The following is a 15,981-nucleotide window of genomic DNA, read 5'->3' as shown; positions in this document are numbered from 1 at the left end:
CACTCCTTGTCGCAGCGATTCTAGGTACGTTGGTAATGCATAATGTGACCAACTATTTCATAGCTCAAAGAAGTACAGGTTAGGTTGGGCTAAGTTAACGCCGCGAGCCGATTATGAAATTTCGAATGCGGCTAATTTCGATCCGTGAGGGCTCAGTGTTCAGAACTGCCAGCCTAAATGCTTCCATCTTAGCCTCACGAAGGTTGGACAGTCTAAAAGAAAGTGTGGAGATGATTCCACTCCATCTTCCTCTTGACAGCTGATACGAAAGCATCAGTAGAAATTCCTATTCTCACAATGTCCTGTCAGAACCCCATCACTAGCCCTTGAGAGATAACGTGTTTTAAAGTGCCCTATAAAACCATTTTCTGCAACAACGAACCGTCTTCCTTTCGTTTTTTATGTTACAAAAGGACCCGGTTTCCCTTAGTCTAATAGCAGTTCGTGCTACGACAGTCTTGTCTGCAATATCCGCAGTGTGGGTGTTTTACTAGTGTAGCCTTCTCTAGTTAGTTTCTCCAGACAAAGGCTCCTTGAAACAATATAGGCATAAATCTGGTTTCCTATATCTAATGAACTAATTTGGGCAAGATACCACACCTTTTACCGATAGCTCCCCTACAGCGGTACAAGGCAACCGACACCTTTCCTACCTTTTCCTCAATGTTAGGCTCCTACGACAGCCGACGTTGATTGCCCTCCTTGTTACCTGGTGCAGGTAACCTTAAGCCAGATCAAAAAGGGTGTATAGAAATCGTCCCTTAATCAAAGTTCTACATCATCTACATAGGCGATCACCCGACAGCCTACTTTTTCCAGTTCCTCTAGAAGGTCGTTTACAACCGCAATCCAGAGCAGGGGAGAGAGAACACTACCTTGTGGAGTGGTCCTGTTGGCTCTGCACTGAGTGCAGATGCTCCCCTACTCCGCCGCGACAGTTCTGTAACTAAGTAAGCTTATTAGGCTGGTTTCAACCCCTAGATTATGAATATACTTGACTATTGCCTCTGGAGTGACATTGTTAAAGGCTCCTTCGATATCGAAGGCCCCTACTGCATAATCTTCATGCGTGAAGGCTTCCTCTGAGCAGGACGGTATTCACCGACCTTTTCTTGCAATAAGCATATTGAGCTCTCAGGAAGCTCAGAAATCCCGTTTCTTATGTACAGGTCTTTCAGTCTCTCTAGCGATTTTAGCAAAAACGAAGAGTCTGATAGGAATAAAATCCCTAGGGGAAACATGAGAGCCTTTTTCGGCCTTCGGGATTAACGCAGAACTGACTACCCTCCAAACCTTGCGGATGTACCCGGTCCTCACGCAGTTCGCATAAATAGGATCAAACCAATTGCACGACACCTTCAGAGCCTTTTGCAGGTTCGCAGGTATGATGCCATCGGTCCCCGGCGACTTTAGTGGTTTGAACGAATTTATCGCCCAGGCCATGTGACGATCGTCCAAAGCATCGGAGAAGTACAGGACCTGAGAGGAGATTCTGTAACCAGTTGGCGACAACTTTCCAATCGTTATCGTACTTTTTAACGCAAAACCATTTATATCCTAGCGATCCGAAAATTGTCGCTAACTGGTTACAGAATCTCCCTCCTGAAGTACAAAATATCGCAAAGAAGTACATTTGACTGTACATCAAAGTACGAAGTCCAAAAGCGAAAAAAGAAGTACGGTTGGTCACATTAGTAATGCAATCAAAATATTTAGCAATTCAGCTATGAAGATTTGCGGAAATTGTCTGGCATTGCATATTTCACGGGGCAATGCTTTTTTACTAGCTTATGAGATGGTAACAAAAATTTACCAGTTGCATGAGTGCACAGAATGCGAGAAGGGTTTAAAAAGTGACAGGAACTTTTTTTTACCGGATACAAAACTGTACAGAAAGTAGCCTTCGAATAACCGCCCATAAGGGTTGCACTGCCATTTATTTTCATGATCATTCTATATTTGCAACACACTTATGTAAGTTATGTATGTATATTAATATTAAAGTTTCCAAATGCATTTTGAATTGCTCAGTGTCATACTAAATACATACTATATATATAATCGAAAAAAAAAAATACAAAAGTTGAGCTAAGTATGCTGAAATTATCGCTACCTCTTATTCTATGTTGTGTAAAAATTTCATATCTGTATCTATGACCAGTATCGCACTAGAACAAAATATGTGTTCATTTTTACTATGGGAGTATCTGTATACATACATATTTACCTGTGTTTTGGTGCTTATCTAAGCGCTTAGAATGGATTTTTTCTTGCCAACAAAAAGGGAAAAAAATTGTTGCGGCAAATGTTGAAGCTATTTTTGATAGACTTTTTTTGGGCTGATTACGAATGCGTAAGTATTAAGTTTCCATCAGCTCCAGATTCCAGTGTCAAAAAATCGCGTTTTATATTTATATACATACACTAATACCGCCCGAATGTCAAAATTCGATATCTTTTTTTTCATGCAGCACAACAGTTTAAATGGAGGATGGTTCCGTGCGCAGAAGTCCACGTAAGTGAGAAAATCTTTTGACTGCCATTCACCTGGAAGTGGCCAAAAGTGTTTCTTGAGCGTGCGGTCAAATCCAGATATTTATATCCATGTATCCTCGGGGTAGCAACCAAACATCCGTTTTGGACACGATATAAAAATTGTGCTTGGCGATTTTAATGCCAAGTTGGGCAAGGAAGGGATTTTCGGCGCCACTGTCGGAAAATTCAGTCTCCACGACGAAACCTCCGAAAACGGAGTGAGGCTGATCGACTTCTCAGAGGACCGAAACATGGCAATATGTAGTACTAGGTCCCAGCATAAAAAGATCCATAAAGCTACATGGCTATCTCCAGATCGAAAAACCAGAAACCAAATCAACCATGTTGTCATATATGGAAGGCATGCTTCCAGTGCGTACGCACACTCCCAACTTTACTACTAGGGTACTATTTTATATATATATAAGAAAAATTTGAAAGTTAGGGGGGGGGGCTCGAGCACCCCCCTGCCCCTACCTGGCTACGCCCATGTATATATGGCAAACAAAATGACAAATTGTAGCCAATATTTTTGCCTGTGGTCGTGGGAGTATTTGTGTAACAAACTTGCTCTCTCGAATCAACACCATACAAAGTGACACGATTGACTTCAATAAGATGGCCGCAGCTCCAGCAAACGACATGCGATTCCAAACACTCCTTGATTCAGGTGAGAACCGTTCCATTTCATTAAAAGAAATGCCGCTTCCAGGGTCTCTAGTAAACATTTTTTGCGACGTCTCCCACGCACCGAGTAGCTTTCGGATGAAGGTAATACATAAACTACACAATCCTAAATGAATACCGATGCTGTTTAAATAGTTCGCGAATGTATTCCGTGTCAAAAAGCGAAGGTACAAAGGACATACGAAGAACCCACTAGGGCGTTACGCAGAAGTTGATGATCGATTTCATCATAAATATTAACATCGCTGGAACGCTGCCAACGTCCGTCGGTGTTTGACACTCTCTCACGTGTATTGACAGGTTTTCGTGATGGCCTTTGGCAGTACCTCTCGCTGGTGTAATAGCTGAAAGTGCAGCGAAGGCATTCATCATCGGCTGGATATCAGCTTATGGCGTAGCGCAGAAGATTTCCACCGACTTGAGACGTCAGTGTGGGTCAGAGATATTTCGGTAATTAACACGATTGTTAGACGTACAACATCTGCGTAAAATACATAATAGCTAAAGAAAATACTGTCTATCAAGGCAGTGCCTTCAAAGAGTAACAGTTTTTTCGCTCTCCAGTAAAATTTGAGTGCCGTCAGATAGGCTGCTTTGCAAAAACATCGACGATATACAAATGCGCAAGTTTGGTCATACCATAATCAGTTTTTTTTTTGTACCCAAGATATGTTGGTTGTAAAATTACTTTCAAAGCCTATGAAGCCAAAAAGCCAGTAGGCTGTATCCTGAAAGAAAATCCAACATCATTATCAAACCTTAAATTTACACTGCCGATAAAAGATTTTAGTTACGTCGACTAAATATAATTTTCCCAACATATGATTTGGTTATGTGTTGAGAAAAATATATTTGGCTGACTTTTTTCCGAGCATATTTATTTATTTGAGATTGAAATCAATTACTAAGCGCCGTTTTCTGAAGTAGCTTTTAAAATATATCTGCTTTTCAAACAATTTGTTTTTTTTTTGAGAAACACATTTATGTTTAAATGGCAGGTAAATTTTAAAAGCTACTTGATAAAACGTCCCTAAATCTTAAAAAATATCTGTACATACATATGTTATTACAATGCCTTTGCACTCATTTATTTTTAAGTATTGTGAACTTTTTAAACTTATAAAGCTTATTTAAAAAATATATTACGCATTACATGTATAGTTACAGTATCTTTGAACTTACTTACATATTTTTAAATATTGTATACTTTTTATACTATTTTAAACGATTTAATGTACATACAAATGCATTTCCTTGCAATATTTTTTACCAGTAATGACCGTGAAAGCCGTGATAGCCGCCGTAGTAACCACCATAATAGGGATAACCTAGAGAGAACAATTAATTTATTAGATGTACATACCTATATACAGTGAAACCTCCCTTAGCCGGACACTCATCGTGAGCAAACTTTTGTTGCTTATTTTAGAATTATTAAATTTGAATAAAATACTTCTATGTTAGATCGTTAAAACAAAAAAGGACTGAGCAAACCGAACGAAATGTTTACATGGAAAATCATTACATTTTATTCGGGAGTCATTTAGTATGTGAGTATCTAACGAGCATTTCACTTACGTGTGTCAAGGCCACCCTAAATACTACCTAACCAAATGCACCAACGAAATGTCCAGCTACTTTGGACTTCCGACACAAATCGTTTCCGACAGGGGTACATCATTCACATCCAAAGTATTTGGATCGTATTGTGAACAGAACAACATCCAACATATCAAAACCGCCATACGCACCCCCAGAGCAAATGGCCAAGTGGAGCGCACTAACCAGACCATACTCACATTTATCCGAACAACGAGCGAAGATCCTTAAGACTGGGATCGAACGCTTAGCGATCTCCAGTGGACTATAAATTCCCAGAAAAACTCTACGGCTAGCTTCAGCCCAAACAAGTTAGTATTCGACTTTAAGCTTCGAGATGTGATTCAAAATCAACTCATCGCTGCAATACACGATGACATATCAGATGACCAAACTACAACTTTAACCGCAGCTAAAAAACGAGAGCAAGCTTCAACCAATATAAACAAAGAACCTGAGAAGTGGAAGCACCGTTTTGATAAGAAACACACGAAGCCGAAAGTATACGCCGAAAACGACATAGTAGTCATCGAAGATGAACCAGCATCTGTAGATTGTCGAAAATTAGAGCCTAAATACCGTGGGCCCTATATTATTCAAAGAGTATTAAGCAAGGATCGTTATCTCCTCGAAGATTCCCGGTTATCAGGTAATGGCAAAGAAATTCTGTTCCGTGTACGCCGCCGAGAAAAAAAAGCCGACGACGACGATTTAATTTTTGATGAAATCGAGGGCGATTTGTCGTCAGAATAGGCCGAATTGTCAAGGCCACCCTAAATACTACCTAACAAAACGCAACTCTAATATAACGAACGACACGAAGCAGAGAGCGTAATGGAGGGAGTCAGTCGCGTTTCGTTCGAAAAAGCCGTTCTACGAAATCAAACACTATTTTCATTAAATGAAATCCTGCAAACCAAAGTGCTCAGTGTTTTATTTATACAAGCGAAGAATTCGAATAAGCCATTCAGCGATCCTTTCTGACACGCGATTTATATCTTCGTGCTCTTACTTTGTCCGCCTAAAAGGAGTTCGCGTCCACTCAAGAGATGTTTTTGTTTGACTTCGTTATGAAGAGAAATCGTAAACAAATGTCTGTTCGCGTCCAACCAAGAGGGGTGTCCGCTTAAGAGTCTAATTTGCCCGGAAATTAAACCTAAGGCTTGGTATTGGAAAATGTCCTAAGACCTTGTAAAAGAAGTGTCCATCTATTAAGTCATCGTAGGAGAGGTTACACTGAACATACATACATACATATGTAGATATCTGTGATGTCAAAATATACGAGAAATATATAAATTATGTACATACATATATGTAGCTCGATTAAACTTTCCAAAAGAGTGCCACTTGCATTTGCCATCAAATATTTAGAATCTATCGCTGGTACTTTGCAATCGTACCTAATAATTTTAAACATCTAATAGGGAATTTACATGATTCAACTTTCACAGGCGATTAGTTGAACCAAAAGTTGAACGAAAGTAGGGAGCCGACCAACTTCATTGTAAGCGATTAGTTGAAAGGCTGTTTACACCAGGCGATTGTTGCTTTCAACTAAAAATCGCCTGAAAAATCGCCTCATGTAAATTCCCAATAAGCACATATTAAACAAAACTAAACATTTTGAAAATGGTCTCATATTTTTTTACTTAACACCACAGATATATACATAAATATGTTTTTATTTAGGTCATAAATGTAATGTAATAAAAATAAATAAATTTCATTAAAATCAGCGCAAATCCGAAAATAAACAAAGATGCGACTCACCTAATCCATAGATACCTCCATAGTACGGATAATGTCCGCCGTAAAAACCACTCCCCAAGTACGGATACGAATAGTACCCGTAACCGATAGAGGAAGAGCCTTGCAAATCGTACTTCTCGCTATCGGCGCTGGATTCATTTTCCAAATCATAAGAATCTCCACGTCGAATATCGTGTTGTGTTTGCTTGGGATGCGGCGCGGCTTCGACTGCGCTCATCACTATTAAACTTATGAAGAACACTGCAGCGAACGATCTCTTTCTCAGTTGTATTATATTATTCATAATGTATTTTGCTTTTTTTAAATCCTTTAAGCTTTGGATCGATTAGGTGCAGTAGACTAATGAAAGAGTTTACTCCGTCCGCTTGAAAACTTCAAGTGCTACCTAAATCTTGATTGTTTTACGCTTTTATAATGGGTGCTCAACCCAGACGCTTTTGATAGATTCACATCATAGATACATATGCATGCATGTACATATACGTTAATATGTATGCAGATACATACATATATTGCTTTAGACAGCGGCAGCACTAAGAGTTAGTGTAAATACAGAAAACTCCAATCAGTTTCTTAGAAGAAAAAACTATAATAAACAATGGACGTATTAAGAAAATTACCAAATAAGTTTTTTTTTTTTTTTCAATTGCAATGCTCATCAAGGTTTCTCCGGCCTTTGTTGGGCGGAGCTTTCGGCGTTTAGTTAGCATACTTTGACTGTGGCTTGGCTACACACCCACTGCATCTCTCGTGCCGGAATAATGAAGGGCAAGGGTGAAAAGTTCTATGAAGCACCGTGACCCACGCAATAGCCGGAGTGCTTGCACTGCTATGTGATTTTATGTATGCCTTTGTATTTTCATTGCGTGTCAATTTATACGGTTGACAAACGGGCTCGATTACTAGCATAAACAGCCATTATTTTCTTTGACTCATGCATTTTCCTCTTCTGCAAAATGCACATAAGCAGCCGAACAAATGCACGAAATTTTTGGGAATTAACTCGGATCCGGGGAATTTTCGATGACAACACTGGTAAAAACGACCTGCTGTTGTCTTTTGTACAAGTAAGCTAACAAAGCAGGCGAGTTTCGCGTTCGCGGTAGCCGAGCGGTGAGAGTTTTGGGGGCTTCAAGCCTGTAGCTGCCAGGTTCGATCCTCGGTTGGAGCGATTGCAAAAAAAAAAAATTTTATATTTACTACTATTTAAATTGAGTTTTTTTATTTTATTTGATTTATATATTTATATATTTTACTTTATTTTATTTTCATTTGCTTTATTTTATATCACATTTTTTATTTCACTATTAGTTAATTTAAATTTTTGGAGCTAAAACTGAAAGCAACGCAACGAAAAAAAGGAACTCATAAAAGAAAGAATGAAAACGAAATAAATGAAAATTCTACTGGCCGTGGGACTGGAACCCACGACCTTGCGGCTCGCTTATCCGCATTACTGCCGTCTGTAAGGGTAAATTTATTATGCGCATATGTGCGCCAGATTAGGATATCGTCGTTTAAAGTGCAAAACCGTGTATCAGCAAAATGCAGAACCGCGTATGTGAAGTTTTAGAAACCATTTTCTAGAGTGTAAAAACACCCATATTTCAAAATGGTTCTCTTTTTTATAAAGCAATCGCACTTCTGGGTAGTTTATTTCAGGGCGAATGGATAAGGATTGAGCCAAGAGTTTATGTGAGCAAATCCAATTTTTGGCAGCCAATGTCAGTTACGCGGTTTTGCAGAATGACGATACGCGGTTTCGTACTTTAAACGACGATATGCATAAGCTTTGCCGTCTGTCACAGCTTTTATGCTCGTACAAATATGTGCATACATACATACATACATACATATATATGTGTGCATTTCCATACATATAATTGCTGCGAATATCGATGGTCGAACTAAGTAATTTTCTTTTAACGCATGATCGGTCATTCATTCTGATTATTCTTAAATTGAAATTTATGTACAGACTTATATTTTATAATGGACGTAATTATTTGCCATGTTACTTGAAAGTTCAGTCTTTTGCACGCAGAATTGTCGCGTTCGTAGGGTTGTCTTTTATTATTTTATGTAATTTCAATATAGACGCCATTCGAATAAAATAATTTATTGCATATGTATGTACATGTCTATTTATGTACACTTATGCCGGGTATTCCAATTTAAAAATTTCAAATAAATCTAATCTATATCTACATATAATAAAATTGTAACAGGCCGATGTCTGTACATTATCAATTTTAAAGAAAAATTAATGTGGCTGTCTTTATTAGATCAACGGAAGCCAAATCAACAATTTTTAGAATTTTTTCTGTCTGACTGTCTGTATGTTTGTACGCGCATCACTCGGCAACCAATGCATGGAATTGAATGCAGTTTTCACCGATGTATTACTAGAGGTCTAACTTCAAATAAAGAAAGAGAAAAATTAGAGAGTTGCCACCTGTTTGAAAATTGTAGTTTAAGTAAGCTGATAAGAAAAAGTAAATATTGCAACATGGCTATCGAAAGAAATAGGCTTATAGCCGAAATATTTTTTGAGGGTTGCCACATGTTTGAAAATTTTAATTTAATTTAATTGATAAGATAAATTGAATATTGCAATTAACTGGTATTAAACTGGAGAGTTTTAGAAAAGTTTACTGCCGAAAATATTTTCGAAAATTGTATTCAATAAAATTAATGAAATATTATGATCTATTATTTTTTATTGCCCAAATAATAGACATAAGAACGTTATAAGAAATGTAAACATAACAAAACTGTCAAAGCTAAACTTCAAAATGGGGGGGATTGCCAGATGAATGTACGTAACCAATAGTTATTCAAGACACGAACCATCATATCGGTATAGACACGAATTGACATGGCCACTATGAAAATGCCCACACTGACATACGATAAAAGATTCGGTGATCACATACCACGAGACTAGAAAAATATATTTCTTTTTGGAATTGGACACGGAGCGAACCACACTCATCAGCCCTCGCAAGAACGGAATTACGACCAAGTAATTAAAGTGGATTAAAAACTTGTATCAAAAGCTGGCGACATTCGGGGAGTCGATACTCACCCCTCAGTGGAAATTTATAGAGGCAAAAGGTGCCGTCACATTCCTTCCGGCAAATCCCCAGCCAAGTTGTAGCGTATAATAAAGAAATTGTGAGCATCAAATCTGGACTATTCATTTGACAGCAGTTGAGTCACCACAAGCGGGTAATACAAAATCATTACACGTAAGTCAGCCACTTTCTTGCCACCATCCATTGGAAACGAGCTATCCATCAACCGTAAATAAAGATTCCTGTTTGGACCGACAGACCAAGGTCAAGCGAATCAATTACAATACGGGTATCGAACAGCACAAAAAAAACACTTTTAAGGCGCAGTGAAGCACGCCGGGTATTTGCTAGTAGTTATTTAAAACCTTTATATGTATTTTCTCCTTAACACGAAGTTGTTGTAATTTATGCAACATTCTAATTTGCGTCATATATTTAGATGGGCATAATAAATAAATATTCAAACTAGTGAATGTTATTCTAACACATACAACAAAAAACACATAAATTTAAGAGTTGAAGTAAGAGCGGCATGCGCCTTGATTTCACATAGTTCAATTCTTGATTTCAAGTCTGCTTGTTTGTTGGCGAAGGTGGTGAGAAGTTAGGGAGAGGGTCCCCAGGTACCCCTGAGCCGTCAAGTCGATTCAAGTTGTTTTTCGCATTTTTGGCATTCCTTTTCATTATATTTTCTTAACTTTGCTGTCTGTTTGCGATTTCAACAATTTAATTTATATTTGGTGAGAAGTTATTACATTAAATATGTATGTTAGTATTTATCTTTGTATATTAGGGTGCGCCTTGTTTTTCAAACTTTGACCCCCAAAGCAAGACTCCTCCTAGATGGGTTCGTTTGGTATAAAATCGTGCTCTGCAAAAAAAAAATTAAAATCGGATAACGAAAATACGCCCCTGAGAAAAAGGAATACCCTGAAGTACAAACATTTCTTGTGCATCGCTTCGATTAAACTTTTGTTATTCCCAAGAAAATACTACTAATAAGCGGCAACGCTAAGAAAAGTGATAGAGTAGTTTTCCCGAAAAATTTACGCGATGGAATTTTTTTACTATTTTTTGGTAGCGTAGTACCCAATACCTACCCAAATATTTAGTTTTTTATGGGGGACACCACGCATCCCTGTGTAATCAGATACCTTATGACGTGCTTTACGTGATGGAGTTTTTTATTATTATTTTTGTAGCTTACTATCTTAAACCTACCCAAATTGCTAACTGATTTTTTAAGGGGGAAACAATCGCAGGCCTGTGCAGATAATTAAGAAATGCTTCATTTAATAGCTTACCTTGTGAGTGCAAAGATAACTCCAGATAACTGCTTTGTCGTTAATAGTTAAATAGTGATTAATAAATTGTTTGAAGTAAAAAATATAAATAATTTTATTTACATGTTTAAAATATTTGCAGATATGTTTGTATGTAGCTACCGCTTAGCATTTACACATGCAAGTTAGTCTTTGAACAAATAAATTAGGGTTTTACGAAAAACTGAGTATTTGAGAAATTTGCGTTTGAGTTTATGCTTACAAATAGCTTTGTACTTATAAGTTCATATCGTCGATTCCTTTACAAAATCGCCCATCGACCAATTGCAGAACCGCCTATCTCACTCGGCACTCAAATTTTACACGAGACAGAAAAGCGGTTCTTCTTTGAAGGCATTGCCTTGATAGGCGGTATTTTCTCTAGCTATTACATATGTATTTTACAAATCGGTTGCTCTAATAATGATTTTACGATTTGTATGCATAGTTCTCGGTGTCTAACGTTCAGGGAGACCGAAGCTAATATTTGCCACAACGGCGAATTTGGCGCTTTTGCAAGTGTTCGATGGTCGGTTTTGCAAAGTCATCGACCATATTTATAAGTAGGTATGTAAACCTTACATATGTATGTCGCTCGCTTGCTTGAAAAACATCATAATTAGAAACAAACAAAAACAAAACGAAAAACGGCTTTGAAGCTTTCAATCAGAGTTTTCATAGAACAGATATAGAAAATAGTTCAGCAAATTTCATCGTAAAGTTTTATAAGGAGGGCAAAGCTGTTTTTGTTATCAAACTTCAGTTCGTTCCCCAACATTCGTCAAATGGGTATTGTTTCTTAAGTAAAACTAGTTACACAGCAAATTATAAAAGAGGAAAATTGCATGTGAGACAAATTCTCTTCTTCTACGTAGAAACATGTCAAATTTGGTGTCGATAGAGAGAGAGAGAATCAACGTCTACATCACGGTCTCATGAGGTGATGAGTTTTTGTTAACACGCCGATCCCATAAGTTAAATCGTACCAGCTAACAGGATCTCCGTTTTTACATCCGTGGGAAACTGCGCTTTTAGGCTAGTGTCGCGTGCGGAGAGAGCAATGTCTGATTATTCACCATTACGCCCCGTTTTACTGGTATATCAGGGAAGCGATGAAAAAACGAAGTGGTTGGCTTCGGTTTGGATCGCGACCGCGCTTCATAAATTGAGCCCTGCGAAGTAATCAGGTACCAGTCAGTTGAGTCAGTGATATTCGCAGATTGCTCTGATTGTTGTGTGGGCGCCGATGACATATCGGTGTTTTGGTTTTGTAAAGATTTTGAAATACGCTGCAGCTCATAAATATACTCTTGCAATTGCTTCACTTCTATTGGCTCGCCATTATCGATGGGTAAAAGGGGCAGAGAACCGTTGAAGTTCACTGTCACTTTGCTTCCATTAAAGCTGCTGTTTTGTTGATCCTCTAAGAGTTGACGATTTTTCGTATGCAGCATGTTTCGAATATTGGACATGACATCATCGTAGAGAAGAGAACCGGCTGTAAATTCATTATAATTAGTTTTGTTTGCGCCCTCTATCAGCGCTAGATTTGTGCGTGCATTTTGTTTGTTTACATTTACGTCAGTGAATATTCTCCGCCTTTTATTTGCACTTTGGTTTCGACTGGGGGAGAGTCTCTGTTCCAATGGATTCGTAGCATCAGATTTAGTTATACTCTTTAAAAAGCTCTTATTAGAGTTGTTGCTTTTTTCACTCAAGTCCACAACTTCGCCTTTATCCGGCAAATATAAGCTGGCATTTTTTAATAACTCATCTAAGTGCAGAAGTAACTTGGTTCCCTTTTGAATATCCAAATTAGCATTTTTGAGGACGTCTAACGCTGATGGTAGCTTGTCAGTCCTTCGAGCTCCTGCAATAGATTCCCCATGAATAGGAATGTTACGTACTTCACGACGAACGCGGGGTTTTCGTAATTTTTCGTCCATTATTTTATGATCAGTGGTTCGATAAAATTTGTTACGCTCGAAAGCTTGACCAATAACTACTGTATGGGTTGCGAGCTTGTTTTGACGCTGGGTAACTCGATGCAAATGATGTTTTGGTTGTGGTTGCTGCTGAAGCAGTCGCTCTGTTTTACGAACGGACGCTAAAATTTCGCGCGGCAGTGGCAGCGGTGGCGACATCATTGCCAATGGCTGTGCTTCCTGTGGCACTAAGTCTATAGAGTCATCGTTGCTGAATACTGGTTTGCCATTATGCGCGCGCGTATGAAGCAGTTTGACTGGCTGATTTACTTTTATGCCTCCTCCGAGTTGTTGCTTCACTGGTTGCAGCTGTTTAACTGTAGCCTCGGGCATTTTCTTCACTTTCGCTTTGAATTTCGATGCACTGAATATTTCGGCCGTGGCGGCTGTCATTGCCATTGGCTTTGGCAAACTGTAATGGTTCATTGACTCCACGCGAGTAATCCTTAGCTTTCGTGGGTTTTCCGTCTGACTTACAACAAGCCGTTTCAATAACTGAAATCGTTGCGGAGGCTCAATGATATGAATCACATCATCTGCGTCTTCATAAACATACCCGATGTCTTGAAGGTGGGCCGGTACCCTATTTAAGGGTTGTTTCAGCTTTGGTGCGGATACCCGGTAAGACGAGGGAGGAGGAGTTTTATTGAGCTCAGTTAATAGTTCATCCACTTTTCGAGTGCGGCACGAATGCAGCAGACAAAGAAGATTCAACGCAAATATACAAACAGAGTTTCGCATTGTCTTTGAGCACTGAAATTTTCACTTTTACCGTTACCTCAACATCTGCACTGCACATACGTTACACTTCGACTGCGCGATTTCGGTCTTGCATGGAATTTATAAAACGTTTTCGTGCATTTTCAGTTTCCCAATCACTGTCTAATTGACCAAAATGGTAACCAATGAATAGTGCGGCTACAGCCGGTTGGCTATAAACTGGCAAAGCGAGAGAAAATGCAGTGAAAATGTAGAGGGAACATAAGATTGTCGAGGCAATAATGAAGAAACGGAAGTGCACTTTGTTCGTGGACTGCAAGGTATTTTAACTAAGCCCGCGAATGCTCTGCTTTCGTTAAGCTGCGATAGGCAACATATGCCCACAGTAAAAATACGAAAGCGGCCTCAGTAGCGAGCTGAAAAATGCCTCGCTTACATGTAAATATGTATGTACTAAATATATATGTACACGAGAGTAGGAAGCATTTTCTACATGCTTGAGGTATCGTTGGTAAGGTCTTGCAGGGTGTGTGCAGAAATGTATTCAAGTTCTATAAACGATCCTCCGAATTCTTAATTTTTTTTTACTTTTGCCGATTTAAGGAATTATATGGGTACACCCGACACACTTAGTGTAGTTCAATACCTTTCCAACGATACCTTATACGAGAGCTTCCTAAAGTGCGTTCCGCGGAACCCAAGTCACAAGGGTTCCGTGAAATGATTAATTTTGGCTGTTAAAATTCGGCATTGATAAACTCGGCGGTCGGCAGTTGGTTTGAGTTGCACCCACAAAGAAAAGTTCTCTAAACAGCATGACCGAGACGCAGTTACCACTAGTCGGAGGAGAAGCTCGGCTAAACACTAACATATGTGCCAATCTATTATTATTATTATTATTATACATACTAGGGATATTTCGAATGTCATATTTTTCACAATTCGCGAATGTCTACCCTTACAGGTATATAACGAAGGAGAAAATTTCAAAAATCAATAAATAAAAAATACAAAGTTTTATGCGTAATCGAATTCGTAATTATGCTCTAAATTTCCACAAAAGGCCTGCGTTTCTAATCATGGATCCAATGAAGTAAGGATAGCGTTAAGCATTGAATTGGTACAGAATTGAATGAAACACCCATTTGAGTTTCTTTTACCATTCTGTGATGAACAGGATGGAAAACCTAACGAGAAAAACACCTCCTCTTCCGTTAAATCTTGTTGTGGTTGTGAATGACTTAAACGAAGTTCCAGAAATAAGAAATACTATTTCTACCCTAAAAGATTTGACAAACTTTTTTTTTGCGAATCAACGACACGCAAGAATTATGATCCTAATATATCACGTTTGTGTGAAACAAGATGGTCGGCAAAATATAAGGCTATCAGGAAATTTCCCTGAAGTTGTGCAAGCTTTAGAATAGTTGTCAATTCAGGGAAACTTTTCCACAAGAAACCCTGCGTATCAATTGTGTGCTGCTATAACAAGGCCGATGTTCATCATTGCTTTCCATAAGTGCGGCGGCAGCGTTTTTCCACCAACGTTTTTCGGTTGATTTAAATGTATTAATATTTTCACCGCCCAGCGGGGACGGCACAATATTGATTGAGTGTTGATTGTAGTAATTTATATTATTTTCACAAGTTTGCTAATGTTTTCATCCATATTTCCAGAAAATCTATGTACACACACGCACGTGCGGAAAAAATATTTAATTTTAATGATAATTTTCAAATCAAAATGGCAACTGACGGAAGCCGTCGTGCGCGGCAATTGTGTTTACTCTGACAGATTTCACTGCGACAACTGTTCAGCTGTTCACTTACCGCAGATCGGACGTCGGTACCGCTGTAATTCTGGACAGAGCTTAAATGTTCCAGTGAAAAGTTACAAAAGAACGCGAAGCATTTTCAACAGATCTATGATCAAGATATGGGCAGTGAACTCAGTCTTTGGTACAATTTATGGAAAAAAGAGAAAAACAACTTGTCCGAAGAAGATAAGAGGGATGTTGAAGTTGTAGGTCTATTTAAAGAAAACAAAACGAATTTCTACCAGCGATAAATAAGTGTATTTCCATTTTGAGCGCTTTTCCATGCACAACAGTGACTGTGGAGCGATCGTTTAGTATAGTTCGTAGAGTAAAATCCTGGCTCAGAAGCACAACAGGAGAAGAAAGGCTTTCTGGACTATGCCTTATGAGCGTCTATGGAAAACTCGTTGCCGCAAACCGCGAGATGATTCAGAAGCAAACAATCGGAAAATTTTTTGAAAATCCG

The 15,981-nt window shown here is 38.6% G+C and overlaps 2 protein-coding genes across 2 annotated transcripts; both read right to left on the bottom strand.

Annotated features, from left to right (window-relative positions):
- Nucleotides 1–4,284: 4,284 nt before the first annotated feature.
- On the bottom strand, nucleotides 4,285–6,963 carry LOC118747495 (scale keratin). The gene is made up of 2 exons (XM_036481546.1): nucleotides 6,595–6,963; nucleotides 4,285–4,550 (listed from the first exon to the last, which is right to left on the bottom strand). Exons 1-2 carry the CDS (start codon nucleotides 6,875–6,877, stop codon nucleotides 4,489–4,491), a joined length of 345 nt encoding a protein of 114 aa, XP_036337439.1. The 5' UTR covers nucleotides 6,878–6,963; the 3' UTR covers nucleotides 4,285–4,488.
- Nucleotides 6,964–11,332: 4,369 nt separating this feature from the next.
- LOC118747494 lies at nucleotides 11,333–13,900 on the bottom strand. Its single transcript, XM_036481545.1, has one exon. The coding sequence runs from the start codon at nucleotides 13,717–13,719 to the stop codon at nucleotides 12,025–12,027; it is 1,695 nt and encodes a 564-aa protein (XP_036337438.1). The 5' UTR covers nucleotides 13,720–13,900; the 3' UTR covers nucleotides 11,333–12,024.
- Between the last annotated feature and the right edge of the window lie 2,081 nt (nucleotides 13,901–15,981).

This window comes from Rhagoletis pomonella, unplaced genomic scaffold, assembly GCF_013731165.1.
Source record: "Rhagoletis pomonella isolate Grant_MI unplaced genomic scaffold, Rhpom_1.0 Rhpom_scaffold_00012, whole genome shotgun sequence".
Classification (NCBI taxonomy): domain Eukaryota; kingdom Metazoa; phylum Arthropoda; class Insecta; order Diptera; family Tephritidae; genus Rhagoletis; species Rhagoletis pomonella.
The sequence above is the reverse complement of the archived record's forward strand: the minus strand, read 5'-3'. Positions and strand labels throughout refer to the sequence as shown.